The sequence below is a fragment of the Falco peregrinus genome, chromosome 2 (assembly GCF_023634155.1).
Source record: "Falco peregrinus isolate bFalPer1 chromosome 2, bFalPer1.pri, whole genome shotgun sequence".
In the NCBI taxonomy this organism is placed as follows: Eukaryota; Metazoa; Chordata; class Aves; order Falconiformes; family Falconidae; genus Falco; species Falco peregrinus.
In genome coordinates this window covers 22,145,506-22,160,730 of record NC_073722.1, presented here as the reverse complement: position 1 = coordinate 22,160,730, position 15,225 = coordinate 22,145,506, and the positions used below count along the sequence as shown (strand labels likewise).

At 40.0% G+C, this 15,225-nt stretch overlaps 1 protein-coding gene across 5 annotated transcripts in view; it reads right to left on the bottom strand.

Moving 5' to 3' along the window:
• Positions 1–15,225, bottom strand: part of LOC101915116 (bifunctional heparan sulfate N-deacetylase/N-sulfotransferase 4) — a 161,046-nt gene that overhangs the window by 47,174 nt on the left and 98,647 nt on the right. For 4 of the 5 annotated variants that reach the window (XM_055796841.1, XM_055796839.1, XM_055796842.1 and 1 more), the window contains 2 exons: positions 13,110–13,197; positions 7,254–7,408 (listed from right to left, as the gene is read on the bottom strand). In XM_055796841.1, the coding sequence (XP_055652816.1) occupies positions 7,254–7,408; positions 13,110–13,197 (243 nt within the window). Of the gene's footprint in view, positions 1–7,253; positions 7,409–13,109; positions 13,198–13,643; positions 13,748–15,225 lie in introns of those variants that run through there. The other variant, XM_055796843.1, reaches the window with a different exon arrangement.

The window sequence follows — 15,225 nt, the reverse complement described above, 5'->3', positions numbered from 1 at the left end:
AACTTACATATACTGTATCAACTTGAAACTCTAAGCCTCTGTTAGGGAGTATAGAGACATGTAAATGTAAGGCAAATGTGTCCTGAGCTAGATAATGAATGCTGCTCTGAATGATATGTTCTAAAGTAGGTATCTGGGCAAATACATGTAAAATCCTGTTTACTTACTATGTGCTGCTGGTATTGCCATAGCAACAGAATAGTGAAATGGTAATGTGCCATTCACAAATAATACAAAGCAGCTTTTCACAGGTTCCCAATATAAAAAGCTAATTAGCCTCTGAATAAAACCTGCACGCTACATAGTTCATCACACAAATACATGTCCGTCACTTGGGTTCCAAATGTGACTTTAAGAAGAAACAACTAACAAATAATCAGATTTTCTTTGGTCAGTTCCATGTTCAGTTTACTTGGGTAAATTAAATATTGTATGTAGTCTTCCAGTGTTTTCTGTTGTTCCCTTTCCTTTTTCCCCTCTCATTTTGTTATTCAATTTAGTTTAGGATTGAGAACTAATGTTAAAGGAGGAGTGTATGTTTGAATCTGAGCTATTGGGCAAAATAGGAGATGCCTGTAGTGAGTACATTTCCTTATCTATTCTAAGCAAAAATTTCCTACAGGATTTTATTATTTTTACATCTAAGACTTCTATAATTTTTTTTTAATTTCAAAATTTGTTCAAAAATTTTGTGCATGTGTTTGGTTTGGAAAATTTCGGCACCTTTTTGGCACTGAGAAGAGCAGCATCATGTTCCTTTGCATGCTTAAGCTGGGACCCCAGAGCCACTGATTTTGGACAGGTTAAATTTGTATTCCTATTTTACTTGTGCATTGAGAGCCTGTCAGCTCTAGTTTAAATGCCTGTAAGCTGAAGCTACAGCAGTGTTCTGGATGAGTTCAGCATTAAAGGAGGATCACTGCTACAACCTGTGAGATGAGGGAAGATGATTAAAACCATAGTTCTGGTTTTGGCAGAAAATTCCCTGAGTTGTTGCTACTTCCTATGCACTGGTTTGCATCATGGAGTGGTCTCGGAGCATACAACCTGCCTTGTTTTAAGAGCTAGACCAGGCTAGAGGATGCTTTCCAGGAGTACGTCTCATGTCCTTTGTGTACCATGGCACCAGTGAGCCCATGCTGTGTGGATCATACTAATACCAGCTCAAAATAACCCTCCTTCTGATGCCTGCATGTAGCCAGCACATCTGGCCAGCGGCAGTTGCTTCCCAGGGAAGAGCCTGGGGAGCTGCTATCTCACACGTGTGCTGATGCACCCAAGCCAGAGCAATGGGAATTGGAGACTTACAGTCTTGCCATGCAGCCTGGCTCATCTTTGCCTCCTCCAAAGTTACCTTGCCCAGAGCCCAGGCATAGGACAGGTACTTCTACAGGTGATCTGAAAGGCTGAAGCAATCTGCCAAGGCTGCTTATCTCTCTCAATTATCGTCTTCGTTCAAGCGAGTGAAGATTTATTTGAAACTTCTAACCTCTTTTGACCTTCCTATTCATACCAAAATGAGCTGCACTTGCCATCAGTCAGCAGTTGCTGTGTTTACTTATTCTGCACTTGTGCAAAACGCCTCTGCTGGAGAAAAGGCAGGTAATGCAGAATGAGCGCTGCTCTCCGGAAGGAGGCATATTTGCAACAAGCAAGTTTGCTTCCCTACAGCAGTTTTTCTGTGAGTAGATGTTGGAAATGTGAGTAAAAACCATCATATGGAAGACTGACTGTTTCTATTAGCAGGACCTTGTCCGGCAGAAACCCTCTAGTTTTTGATTTCACCAAATATTATATGTCCTTGTTAAAATGCAGTACAAAATAAAATGAAATGAAAACTAAAACTGTTGCAACACAATGGCATTCTGGCTCTTAAAGATCTCTGATTTGTTTTACAGAAACATCTACTATTGGCCATTGTCAGAGAAAGACCTTTTATTTTATTTTATTAAATCATATGCCTACTGTAGATCTTTTCACACAGTTAAACTGCAATATTGCCTTTGGTGTAAAAACTTTTGTTAGATGAAAAATGTAACAATGCAACCTCAGATAAGTTTGCGAAGCCTTTTGAATTTGTTCAACAGTAGGTGATAGAGTAAATGTACTTTTTTAAGATTTTACCTTCTGAAGTTAAGATTTATATCAGCTTTGCATACTTTTAGTACTGGGATATATTTCTAATATTGCTGAACATGGGTGAGATTTCCTAGAAGAGATTGTATGTTACTATGTCAGTTTAAAATACTTAGTAAAGTTTCTCTTATTTGATAAATGAATTTGCTACTTCCTTGCTTGTCAGCACTCACAAAAATGTTGTGCTGTATTTTACCCTTTATGGATGCATGATTTTTATTCTCAAGGGTTATATTTCTGTATAATTTTTATTGAATAAATATTTCAGCCTTTGATTACTTCTAGTTCAATTCTAAACTTTAAAAATCTGTTTACAAGCTCTCTGGCTAGACAAGACTGTTCAGCAAACAAGAGGTGATTGTTATTGAGATATAGGGGCTCTGTGCATTGATATTTGCTTTCGCTGCTGTTTTTTCATCTCTGTGGTGTGTTTCCTCACCACGTGGCTGTACAATGCACCAAGCAGAGTACAAAGGGTCTTAATGAAGTGGGTTTTCTGGTGTCAGCGTCATTCCAGGATTGACAGTGACATAGGAAAAAGCCAGCTTTTCACCAGTCTTACATAGGAGCCTCCCAGGTATCACCATGACTCCTGTTATAGGCGTGCTTCACACCATTGCAGGCTACCAAGAGGCAGAGATGTTGAGATTTAAGATCTTAGGTTTCTGAGGACATGAAATGAAGAAAGGTGGTCCAGCACTGGGGAAGCTATATAGAACTAGGAAATGTGTAGACTCTGCATGTGTGTGGTAGCAAATAAAGCTGAAAAAGTAGAGGCAGAGATGTGCTGTCAAAGCACACTCCTGGTATGGACAAAAGCACTCATGAAGATGGACTATTTCAGAAGGACCTTAACGTTAGGCAGAATAAAACTCATCCTGTCCACACAGAGTAATGTTACCCTATACATGCAGACCACTTACAGAGCATTTTTAGTGGCAACCTCTAGTGGGCATCTCTCCTTCACAACATTAATGACAGATATTAATAGCGGGACAAATTAGACTCTTCATCACATGTAGATACTTTGCCTTTGGTATGTGGTCAGTGGTCTTCATGTTCTTGGTATTTAATTGGTATATTAAAAGCTCATGGTTTCTTTGTGGTTTTGGCAGCTCAAAAGTTTTAGGCAGAGGAAATGCTATTGTGCATCTGTAGTTGGTTTATAAACAGGAGATTGAAGCCAAGCAGTGTGACTAGACAGGCTCTGAACTGATATTTTTTTTTTTGTACGCATCTCCCTCACTTCTTCATATCAGATCACAGCTACCTTTTTACAGTCGATGATAGTTTTTGTCCTATCTCTACCATACTTTGGGCACATGTGCTCACAAAGGAGCACAGAAGATAATCACTGAGCAAACAAATTGAGTAACAAAATAAAGAGCTATAGGCTTTGGATTAAATATAGTCTATGTGGTTTTGTCAGATATGAATGTACAACAGGGGAGAGGAAGGATATCTTGTGATTAAAGGATGGCACAGAAAACTTGGTTCAATTTATTTTTGGAAGACGTACTACCAGAGACTTCTGTTTGCACAGTTTGTTTACCTCTTTGTGTATCATTTGCATTGTGTATAAACAAGGAGAATAATACTTGAGATCTTATCAATTTGCAAAATTTAATCCAAGGCTTTATCCCTTAGTGTCTTTAAAGGATTTTGGCATCCTCTGATATAAAAACAAAACAAACAAACAAAAAACAAACCACCAAACCCCCCTCCCAAAATCACAAAATATGATCAAGTCAAACCCAATTGATAATCAAAATAAGTGTAATTTGCCATTTCCTTAGCAGGGCTCTGAAGCATACCATTCATATTTATGGAAATAAGATGACACTGGGGTAGCAAAGTTCTGGGTAGCCTGCTACTTCACCACAGTTAAAAATCTCTGCCTCTTGTTCCTCGGAGGCTGAGGATATCGTGAGAGCTTGAGAAGAGGTTTGGCAGCAAGGGCTGTGGGGATGGGGCTGGGAATAGGGAAGCTGTGGGGCCCATCATTTGGGCATGTGTGGACAAGGATTTTGCCAGGCACTTGCCGTGCTGCCTGCTGGATCCAGAGCAGAGGGGCAGTAACATTTATGAAAGGTGTGAAAAAGCCTCTTCCTCTCACCAACTAGGCATGAAACAATGATAAATATCTTAGGGACACATAAAGTAATTTGGAATGCTCTTATTAAAGGCAGTCTCCTGGTTCAGAAGCAAGTCACATGTAAGGGAATCCTTTTAAGACTGTTGATTTTACTAAGCCACAGATACACAGAGGTATACATATCTGCACTGAAATCAAGGCAATTAGATACCTAATTAGCAATTAGTTGAATGTATACAAAACTGTTTAGATATGATTTCCACATGTATTTTGTGATACACCTGTTTGAGGCAGGCTGCAACTGTAAGCCCCCATTTTATAGAGCATCATTATAAGGTACGGATAAATCTGTGTAAAACAGAATGAGGCCTTTTATACAGTTGCCAGCTCTTAACACCTGTATTTCTTGCCTGTATTCAGCAGACTGTATGTGTATTTGAGCTCCTGCAAACCAAAGATCATGCATACAGTGTAAATAGAAAAGCCAATAAAACTTATGCTTATTTATGTACACTTACAGTTCCATGGGATAATATCCATGAAATACTGTTTCAGGTGCAATGGTTTCTATTTATTAAGCTTGACTTTAACCCACAATACTCAAGAGAAGGATGTTCTTTTTATGAAACCTTTCCCCTCAGTGAACAATGTCGACCCCAGACTCCCTCACATGGAAAACCTGTTGACTGTGATAGGATTTGGGTGCAGGTTTCCTGAGAGCATGATGTGTTTTAGCTTTATTCTAAGGTGACAAAGCCAGGAAGGGCCAACAGGTCTTAATGAACAGATTTTTTTATTGCGATATTTGGGGTCCTAAAGCAACCTTGACTGGTCGTCTTAGTGCTCTCCGTTCCTGAAGACCCTGTTACCTTCTTACCCATGTTTTTCAAAAAATGAACAAAGAAACACCACATTAGGTGAAGAATGAATATGGTCATACTTCTAAATGATTATTGCAGCTTTTATTCCAGAAACTGACACAAAGTGTCTTCTCTACCTGCTGCTAAAACAGGAGGTAGGGAGGATATGGTCAATAAATGGAAAATGCAATAGAAAATGGCATCAACATCAAGCTGTGTTTCCCTGAGTATAATACTAAAGAAAGATATTAGAGCACAAACAAAACATTCATAACATCAAGCAGATTTTCTATGTATTGTTCTAGATCTCTGATTTAAATTTGGATCCACGCTGTGAAGTCCAAGAAGAATGAAAAGGGAGTTGCTTTTAACTCTGGAGGAATTACAGAAGCACAGTGGTAGAACAGGGAGTTCCTTTCCCAAAGAAAACATGATGCTGAGGATGAGAAAGCAGGGGAGGATGCAAAACTACTCTGAAGTCATGGCTGGGACCTCTCTGATAGCTATCAGGAAGGTTGTCATATCAGGAAGATAAATTTCTCCCACAGAGAGAATTTCACAGGAAGCCTTTTGAAAAGAAATGTTCTTGTAAGTAAATTGTACAGCTCATATAGATTCAAGGTTAAGAGGTTCGTACAACCCCTGTCCAAGTGTTAGCAGGAAATAAAACTGTAATAACAGCAGCCTTTCACTGACATCAGCTCCTTATTTATAGGCACCCGAAGGAGTCTCTACCCTTCAATGATGATAGGGACATGGAGTTTATCTTTCTGTAGTTCAAGTTGCAAAAAGATTCTATTAGAAGCCTTGTTTTCACACTATGCTATAGATTTTACTCCTAAAGGTGGTTTGACCTGGAGGACTTCATGTTTCATGAAAATGCTAGGAGATTTTCCCTATAGGTTTAAAGAAGAATGGGCGATGTATTTTTGAGATACAGATTATTTTAAAAATTACTCTTACATTTAAAATCCTAACTATACTTTGGTCTCTGGGCCAGACTGCACAAAAGGCGTGAACAAAGCCATGCCAGAAGCGAAGGCTGACAGCAAAGCAGAACTGTAGAAAGGAAAAGTCACCCAAAATGCCTCTGTGCTAACAGGCTGCTAAGCAGGAGAAGGGGGTACACCTGGCAAGAGGAGTAAACAGTTAAGCTATTTTTAATGAATTTTCTTTAAAGGTTGTTAGGAAAATATTGTTGTAAACAAGGGAATAAATAATTTCCAACTGTTTGTTCAGGCATCTGCTGGTTCCCTGATGCGCCTTGGCTCACGTGTGGGATGGGAGGAAGGGGCAGCTGCTGGCTGGCCTTTCGGAGCTGCAAAGGGCTGAGCTTTGTGTTCCCGAAGCAGCAGAGAAAGCCCTGCTGTGTCACTCTGCTCTTTTGAGTGGCTCTGGTTGCTTGGCATTTCTATGCCTTGTCAAAGACCATACAGTGTCTGTTCCAAAGCAAGCATGTATAGAATTCAGGTTTTCTTTGTCACGCTTAATAAGCAGGTAGAATTACTCGGAAAGGACTCTAAATGGTACAAGTATTCTGAACTCTGGGTGAAGCTAGGAGGAAGATAGCTCTTGTAAGTTAACAACACAAATGAGCAAAAATGAAACATTATCTATAAATATTAGCAACAGGTTAGCTATGTAAAAAGGAGATTTTCAAGCAGATCATCTGAAAAAAAGCACAGTGAAATCCAGCCGCTCTTCTTACTTGCTTTGTTAGCTTCAATATTTCTCACAAACCACACGCAATGCTCAGGGTTCTCTGCAACTTTCTTCCTCCCCTATTGAAGATGTTTGCACCAGACTTCAGGAAGCTGATAACTTGTATAATAACCCCCTTCCTAAAGCTTAAAAGGCCAGCTGATATCTGCTGAGATGTCACTGCTGCTGATCCCTATGGTCTCATAAGGTTGCATGGGTGAAGGGCTGCTACCTCTCCACAAAGCCCATGTCAGTGAAAAACGCTAAGACAAAATTAAGCCCAAATTTAAACCACAGAAAGGCTTTTTTGGGGGCTGAGTTTATAATCTTGCTGCCTTATTTGCATATCTATGCAAATATATATGTGTGTGTATAATATAGATAAACATAAAAACAGTTTGGAAAGCATAGCTACAATATGCAAAGGTATCCCAGTGAATCTTTTGGCGACTTCTACTCACTATTGCAAATTCTTTGTTGAGGATCATCTGCTCCACCAGTGACGACTCGTTGTGGAAGAGATGAGGCTGCATGTGACTCCACATATGGGGAAACCACCAAAACTCATTCACGGACCTCAACAGCAGGTCATCACCTTCATCTTCCTCTTCAGTCCCTGCAAAAGAAAGAAACAAAAGAAGGTAATAAAAAAGCAACGGCAGGAAAAGTCCATTCTATTGTTTTGTAAACACAGAAGAGGCTGCTGTAAAACCTGCTGTCCTTGGCCTGAACGTCTCCCTGTGCTGTAGAAAGGCTCTACCATATCACAAAAGGAGTGAGGTGAATTACTGCTGGTGGTAACTATCCCTCTCTGTTCCTATTCTATTCACAATTTTAACTGATAGTAATTCTCACAAGAATTCATTTTCAAGGGCTGATTGTTGTGCTATGTACTGCAGTAGGAGTATTTAGAAGTTCAGGCTCCCCATGAAGGTGCAGATTGGATGGGCTTCTATGAACCTGCTTTGGTCTTGCCAGTTGCTGCATGGCTGTAGCTGGTCAAGGTGGCATCACAGGGAGGTGTGTGCCAGAGTCATAGAATCATTCAGGTTGGAAAAGACCTTTAAGATCATTGAGTTCAATCGCTAGCCCAGCACTGCCAAGTCCACCACTAAACCGTGTCTCTAAGTGTCACATCTATGTGTCTTTTAAATACCTCTAGGGATGGTGACTCCACCCCCTCCCTGGGCAGCCTGTTCCAATGCTGGACAACCCTTCTGGTGAGGATAAGCTGGTCTCTGTATGAGATACAGAGCTGCTGGCTAAAATATCCAGAGTTATTGTTATGTTTCTAAAGAAGGGAATATTACCTAAAAACAGTCTGATTTTAAAAAATTTCTTTTTAGTGCATGTGATCTTGAAAAAACAACACACCACACTTTCTGTATTAGCTTGATTTTAATACCACACTACCTTTTTATCACATAACCTGACAACTTGGATTTAACAGGAAAAAGCAGTATCAGGAATATTATTGCTGGTTGCCAGGTCTCTAAGCAGTGAACTTTTTGAAAAGCAGACCAAAGATGATGTTCAACCAGTATTTAAAAGTTCAGCATGCATCAGTCATTTTCCATCTTGTCCTGATAATAACGTCACTGTTAAGTACAAAGTGTACTGATACCAATGCCACCCCCCTACACACACTTGTATCTACCTTGTTATCAGCCTCAGTAAATTGAAATCTGGTAGTTCCTGGTAAAGTGTGAAACAAGTTTGCAATAGTTTCAAAATACAATGAGGTGGAAACCATGAAGCTGTAATGGCAAAGGGATTCCAAATGTTGTTTCCTATGGTTCAGTATTCAGTTTTTCCCAGGATTAATCTTGAAGTAAAAACAACACAAATTCCTATGTTGGTGAGGAGTGTCTGCTTCAGGCAGAAGCAAGTGTGTGGTTATAACAAAGAAAAGCTTCCATTTGAGAAACGATACAATGCTGCTTCCATCATCTGCAGATGTGGGTCTGCAGTGCTTTTTCAAACTGGAAAGGCTAAGGTACATTTAGTAACTTCGCCCTCAAATTACTGAACAATATTCAGTTTATTAGCAGTCTTCTTTCTTATTCCTTCACCATTTAAATGCTTTTATAATTGCTTTTATTTAGCTGCAGTTAAAGAATTGTCAGAATCAGTATACTGATGCAAATGTAAGTATCTTTTCTTACAAGCCTTTCAACGTTTTGCAAAACTAGTTGGAAGAGAACACTCTGTGGATGTCACTGCTTTTGTGGCATGAGGCAGGAACATGCAGAGCTGGCTGGTCGGTGTGTGCACTTCAGCACTTTATTTTTATTTTTCACTTCTGCAGTGCTTTTTGAAGAATACTACTAAACAAGGAGAGCATTACTTTGAAACTTTCTCCTGGTGTCACTGAATCGCTTCACTCCCCTCTTTGCAGCACTCCGCAAGTTCTAAGAAAGTTGCTCCCACTGACGGGAGTGCTGCTGGAAAAAGAAAACAACCTTGTTTACGAGGTAATTCCTTACTGAAAATAAAGGAAGGATGACTGCTCCTTCTGTGAATGTCTGCTCCTTTGTGCAAAACTTCTGTGTGCAGCATCTGTGGAATGACCGCTTTCTTGTGTTTTGGGGTATGTGGTTCGCTTGCAGTCACCCAGACACATGCAAAGGGAATGTGATTAGGAGAGGAAACCTAATGCAGGCTTTTGACATAGGAGAGAAGAGAAAGGGCTGGGATTTTGTGAAGCCATTGAAGATCTCTTTGCTTACCTAAAGGTAGAAAACTGAAGATAGGGATGAAAAGCAAAAAAAGTGGGTATTTGAAATGTATAAAGAACTACAATCATTTGACATAAAATTTAGGTTGAAATATAATTTAGTGCCTTATTAATATTTGAAGTAGGCTGTGGTTCTTGAAATAAATTCATTATTTTAAACCCCTATTTTTTCCTACTAATTTCTTTGTCAATTTTGATACAACTAATCAAACTTTGCACTTTCTTTTACCACAACAAAAATCAAACAAGATAAAGCATAACCCTTTTCACTTTAAAAAAAACACAACCCCACCCTGTAATGGCAGAGCTGGAATAGAACGGTTGGAAGTTTAACATTTGGTGGTGGTGTGGCTTTTGAGGATAATTTTCTTTACAAACCTATAAAACAAGTATTGTTCAATTTTATAAATTCAAACAAACTCATGCAAAGGTTTAATGGTGGGTTTGGTGAGTGCTTATATGGTTTAAATATTTTCGCCCAATCCCTTATTCAGAGTATTAGAAGCAAAACAGGGGATTTTGAGGATTCCATTTCTTGTACAATCAGCATTCTTTATGTAACTTTCTATCTTCATTTTAATGTAAAATCTGAAAAATGCAGTAGATCTACAATCAAGGAAGTGAACGTATATCTGCTTTGAGATGCAGTATGCACTTTATACAGGTAGGTAATAATTCAGAGTTTGTTTGCGCATAATAAATAATCCCATATTTTAAAACTACAGCCATAACTTAGAGGTCTCTTCTGAGCTCAAAACCAAAACTAAGTTTGAAGTTGCTAGTAATAATTATGTAAATCTTAAATGCAAATCCTGAGAACATCTTAATTTCTATTGCCACAGCATGAACGAGTAGAAAGTGTTTGCTAAAACTGAATAACTAATAGGGTATACTCAGATTTTGCTAATAGTGTTACAACTACCAGTGCCCCAGAAGGGAACAGTGGTGGTAATGATGAGCAGTGAGGCCAATGCATCAGCTATTGTACTTGTGAGCCGGCATGCCAACTAGAGCTGGTACTTGTGGTACAGATGTCAGCAACATCTTTTGATGAAAATGTATAACTGTTTAATCTGCCAACACATTCCCATGCTCATCTCCCTCCTGTAGTTATAAAATGATCCAAGTTTTGGAAAGGAGAGCAAAATCACGCATTAAGGCAGTCAGTAAGGCACAGCAGTTGTGGTGCGCTAATAAAACATGTTGAATATCTGATGCTAAAAACCTCTCTGGGTAAAGAAGCCACATTTACAGTAATTAAAGAATACTTTTCTGTGTTTTATTTATAATGAGTCAATAAAGTGTATATTGCATGGAGAATACTTTGAAACCTTTCCACTAAGCTGATATGACAAAATGCCACCACCGACATGTAAATGAAGTGTTCACTTAAATACTCAGATGCATTGCTGAGTGCAGGCAGCAGCAGGTCCCTTAATGGTGGCAGTGACATGCTTCAAGTCATTAAGTAGTTCTGTGCTATTTTTGTAAGACCCGAGAGCCTTAGGAGGACAGGCACACATGCACATTCTCCTATTTTCCCTCTCTACAGCAGTAGCAAATCTGAAACTGGTCAGCGCTAGATCGGCTGGGCAAGAAAACCTGGGACAGCAGTGTGGAGGCCATTGGGATGACCAAAGATATAAGGTACCAGCAGGTCCGGAGTTTGATTTTGTAGAAAGGTAGCATGTTTTGTGCCAGCCATTGTTCAGTATCTCACGGTATTTATAATGAATGATCTTTCTCCACCTTCTCACCCTCCTTGAATTACCTTTCTGTGCAGTGGACACTGGCATGACTGATACCAGCTTTACTGTGTAGATGGCCACAACCCAGCAGCATCCTACTTTAGAGTGACTCAGGGCCTTGGGCTATTTTTGTTTATTTTTCTGTATTACGTGTGTGTCCAATTAATCTCCAGAAGGAATAACTACACAGGCAGGTCAAGATGAAGTGAGGAGAATACTGAAGTTCTGTCTCCGAAGTTGCTCTCTAATCACAGGTCTGCCACTGGCTTGTTATATGACTCCAGGCAAGTAATTCCATCTCTCTCTACTTCTCATTTTTCTCAGGCTCTCTGTCCTATATCTTTAGTCAGTAAGGTTTCCTGGGCAGCAGTTGCTTAACATTATGTGCTTGCACAAGGGGAAAACAGCCTGGACTTTGAAAGTGACAGTGATACAAATACATAATTTTGTTTTCCTTCTCTCTACTCATTCCTCAGATGCTTCCCCATCTCCCCTTCTCCCAGGGACCTCTGTACTCTCCTAATGGGTGGTGAAACCTAAGAACTGGACTTTGAAAGTGACAGTGATACAAATACATAATTTTGTTTTCCTTCTCTCTACTCATTCCTCAGATGCTTCCCCATCTCCACTTCTCCCAGGGACCTCTGTACTCTCCTAATGGGTGGTGAAACCTAAGAACTGGGTAAGCTCGTCCGTTTGGTGTTGAAATACCGGCAATGAAAATTGGAGTACTACTATACTACGCCTACACCAAGAGGGGTGGCTTGCCTTAATCCACAGCTACCTCATGGCCTGTGGCAGCTGGGACTGCACCGTTCCCAGTTTTCCCACTGACCCTCCCATCCTCTGGCTGCTGTAATGCTTCCTCCTCTGCTCCAGATTAGATTCTCAGCTTCCCTAGCATCACTCAGTGCATGCCACCAAATGTGGCTGAATGGGTTGACAGCTGAAGATTTTGGAGCTGGTCTTCAAAGGTAAGAAGGGTATGGTGCTTGGAAAGGAGAGCAGGAGGTGTCTCCCTTTAAAGTGAGTTACTGTATGGTTTTTCTTGCCTTAGCAGTACTAGGGAGCAGCCTGGCTCAGTATCTCAGAGGGAAGCCTGAAGTGGTGGTGCAGCCAAATGGGGTGGGGGGGTGAGGGGGCAGGGCAGGGGGGGATAAAATTAAAAAAAATAAAAAAAAGGGGCAGTGTGCTGTGGAGAAATGGAGCAAAGGAGAGAAAGGAGTCATGAGGAGATGTAAAAGCACCTAGTCCTCCACGGTAACGCAGTGGCAGGTGTGCAACTTGGTACTGCACGGAGTGTGAAAGGAGCAGGGTTTCAATACAAATTCCTTTTCATCTTGTTTTCCTTTTATCATCCCTCCCGATTTGCAGACCACTGAGATAGATTACCCTTACAGTCATAACACAATCTCGTGCATCCCATTCAAACACCTCTGCCTCTTCAGAGGTTATGAGACACGATTTTCCCAATCTTTTATATTCCATCATACATATCACACTGGAAAAACCTTAGTAGATCTTCTGTGCTGTCCTGTCTTTTGTGGAATTACAGATACCTTAGCAGCTACTTTGCCTCCTTTATAACCCTAAGATTTACTACCACAGAAAAGCACCCAGGGCATCTATGTATTCCTGAGAAGCTCATCCATAGCATATCTTTGCCCCTTTGGATGCTGAATTAGACGCTGGATGCTGAAATGGTGGAATGAGTATTTCCCACTGCTCCACTGAGTCAAAGTGTTATTTAAAAAGGGCATGTTTAAAGCTAGGTTTAAAATCCTGTCACCTATTTAACTGCAGCTACCTGAGAGCATGAAGTTCCTTCTTACCTGTGTGGTAAAATTTTCCTGAAAATCCAAGGTTGAAGGTAAAATTTGCAACCTGAGTGCGCAGTAAATTTTGAGTCTCTAGTAAAGCCTGAAATAAATAAGAAATTAACATGCATTTAGAAAAAAGAATATTAATTTTTGGAATGCCTCATTTTAAAAGTTGTGTCCAACTGAGGAGATACAAAAAAGATCTTTTTAATGTTTCACCTTTTATTTTGGGTTCATTCTTTTTTATAAGGCTATTACAGTGAGCTTAATTTGCTCCATCAGAGGTTGATGGTCTAGCAATGCCAGTAATAGTACCTAAGAACCAAAGTAGGTCACGGCTCTGTAACCTGGACCACTATATACACTGTTTGCAGTGATCTGTGGCAGGACTTGAATCCAGCCATTCAGAGGCAGCAATATGCTAAATCACTAAGTCACCCATGCTTTGGGTTATTAATAAAGCTTGATAAAAATGTTCTTAAAACCCAAAGTAAAATTAGGAAAGCTACTTGTGATCCAGATGTGGAGGCGTTGGGATTTACTTACCTGCAGAAACAGGTTTTGATTATGTCTGAATACCAAGTTCAGGCTTAAGTGTAAACGAGCAAAACACCGATTTTGACCTATGGCAGAAGTGAAATCCCTGTTTATTTTTATTCTCTCCTCCAAGCGAAAGATAAGACCAATCTAAATGAAACGGAGGAAAAGGGTATTGCTTATAGAAGAAATAGGTGTAGTCTCTGCACCTATCCATTTTTTTCTTGGATATATTTCCAGCCACTAGAGAAAGAGAAGAGATGGCTCAGCCTGAGTGAGCTATCTACATTTACTGTTAGTTGTCAGCTCTGCACTGCTGCTAAAGATAGCCCTTGCTGCACAGATATCTGCCCGCTTTCAGTCACCAGCCCACATAATCTGGACGTGCTACATATATGAGATGGATGGTGCATTTATCTCCCTATTGGTCCTGCCAATGTTGAATGGGTTGTAAGCTCTCTTTTCATCAATTTTCCATGTCTCCATTATGTGGCTCTTGAGAACTTTCCCATTATCTATTAATAACGTTTCTATTGATCGAATGTTCATGTTCTTGCACAGTTCAAAGACAAAATGAATGCAGTGGTTTACACACAGTCTGAGTCCAGCTAATGTTTCCTTTCATTTGAAAAAAAAAAAAAAGTCATATTTTATATTATCATTAGTAATTTAGATTTAACATTACAAGAAAATAGTTTTACCTTTTTGCTCAACCCACTGGTCTAATGTAAAACAACAACAATAAACTCTACTTGTGACCATAACCCAAAGTATCTCAAGTCCAGCGTAACTGAGAGCAGGGCTGAAGCAGCTGAGATGCAGCCTGATGGCTTGTGTGATCCTAGACCATAGCAGAGCTGAACTAAACCAGGTCAGGTTTCTGTGATCTCGTGATTTATCATGTTCCCTTGGTATTGCAATGGGTTGGGAGGTGCTGTCGGGTGCTGTCAGCATTTGCTGTGGGACATTAACTTCTTAAAGGTTCTGACTCCCTCCTAATTGTGCAGCTATATGGGCACTGTGCATGCTGGAGCACAAGCCTCTCCCGAAGCATCGTTTGCTAACAGTCACCTTCTAAAGAGGCATCATTCGGGTGCCAGGCAGCTCGGCAGTGTAGTACAAAAGATTGTCAGACAGCATGCATCCGCCTTAATTTTTAAAATAGAAACATTTTGTGGGTGTTAAGGAAGGTGTAAAACAAAGATACCGGTTAGCAGCTACAACAGCCATCAAGAAGATTCCTTTCCTTGCTGAAGGAAATAAAGTAATCTTGTGACAGTAAACCTTGTGCTTTAGCATTAAATATTAAGATAGCAGTATGGTTTCCAGCCTGTGTTGCCAGACGTTCAGTAAGTTGATTATTTCAATCCTGTGACAGTTTCACGTGGGGGACTATATTTACATAACGTATAACAACTAAATGTTCACGACAATGTAAAAACCTTAGAGATCTGCACCACTGTTAGCTAAGACACTAAGGAAAATCCCCAGTTGGTAAAAACTGGCGCTAAATTGACACCATTAAAGTCACAAGCATAGAGTATGAGTCATTATAATTTAGAACATAATTTTCCAAGCTATCTGGAGCATT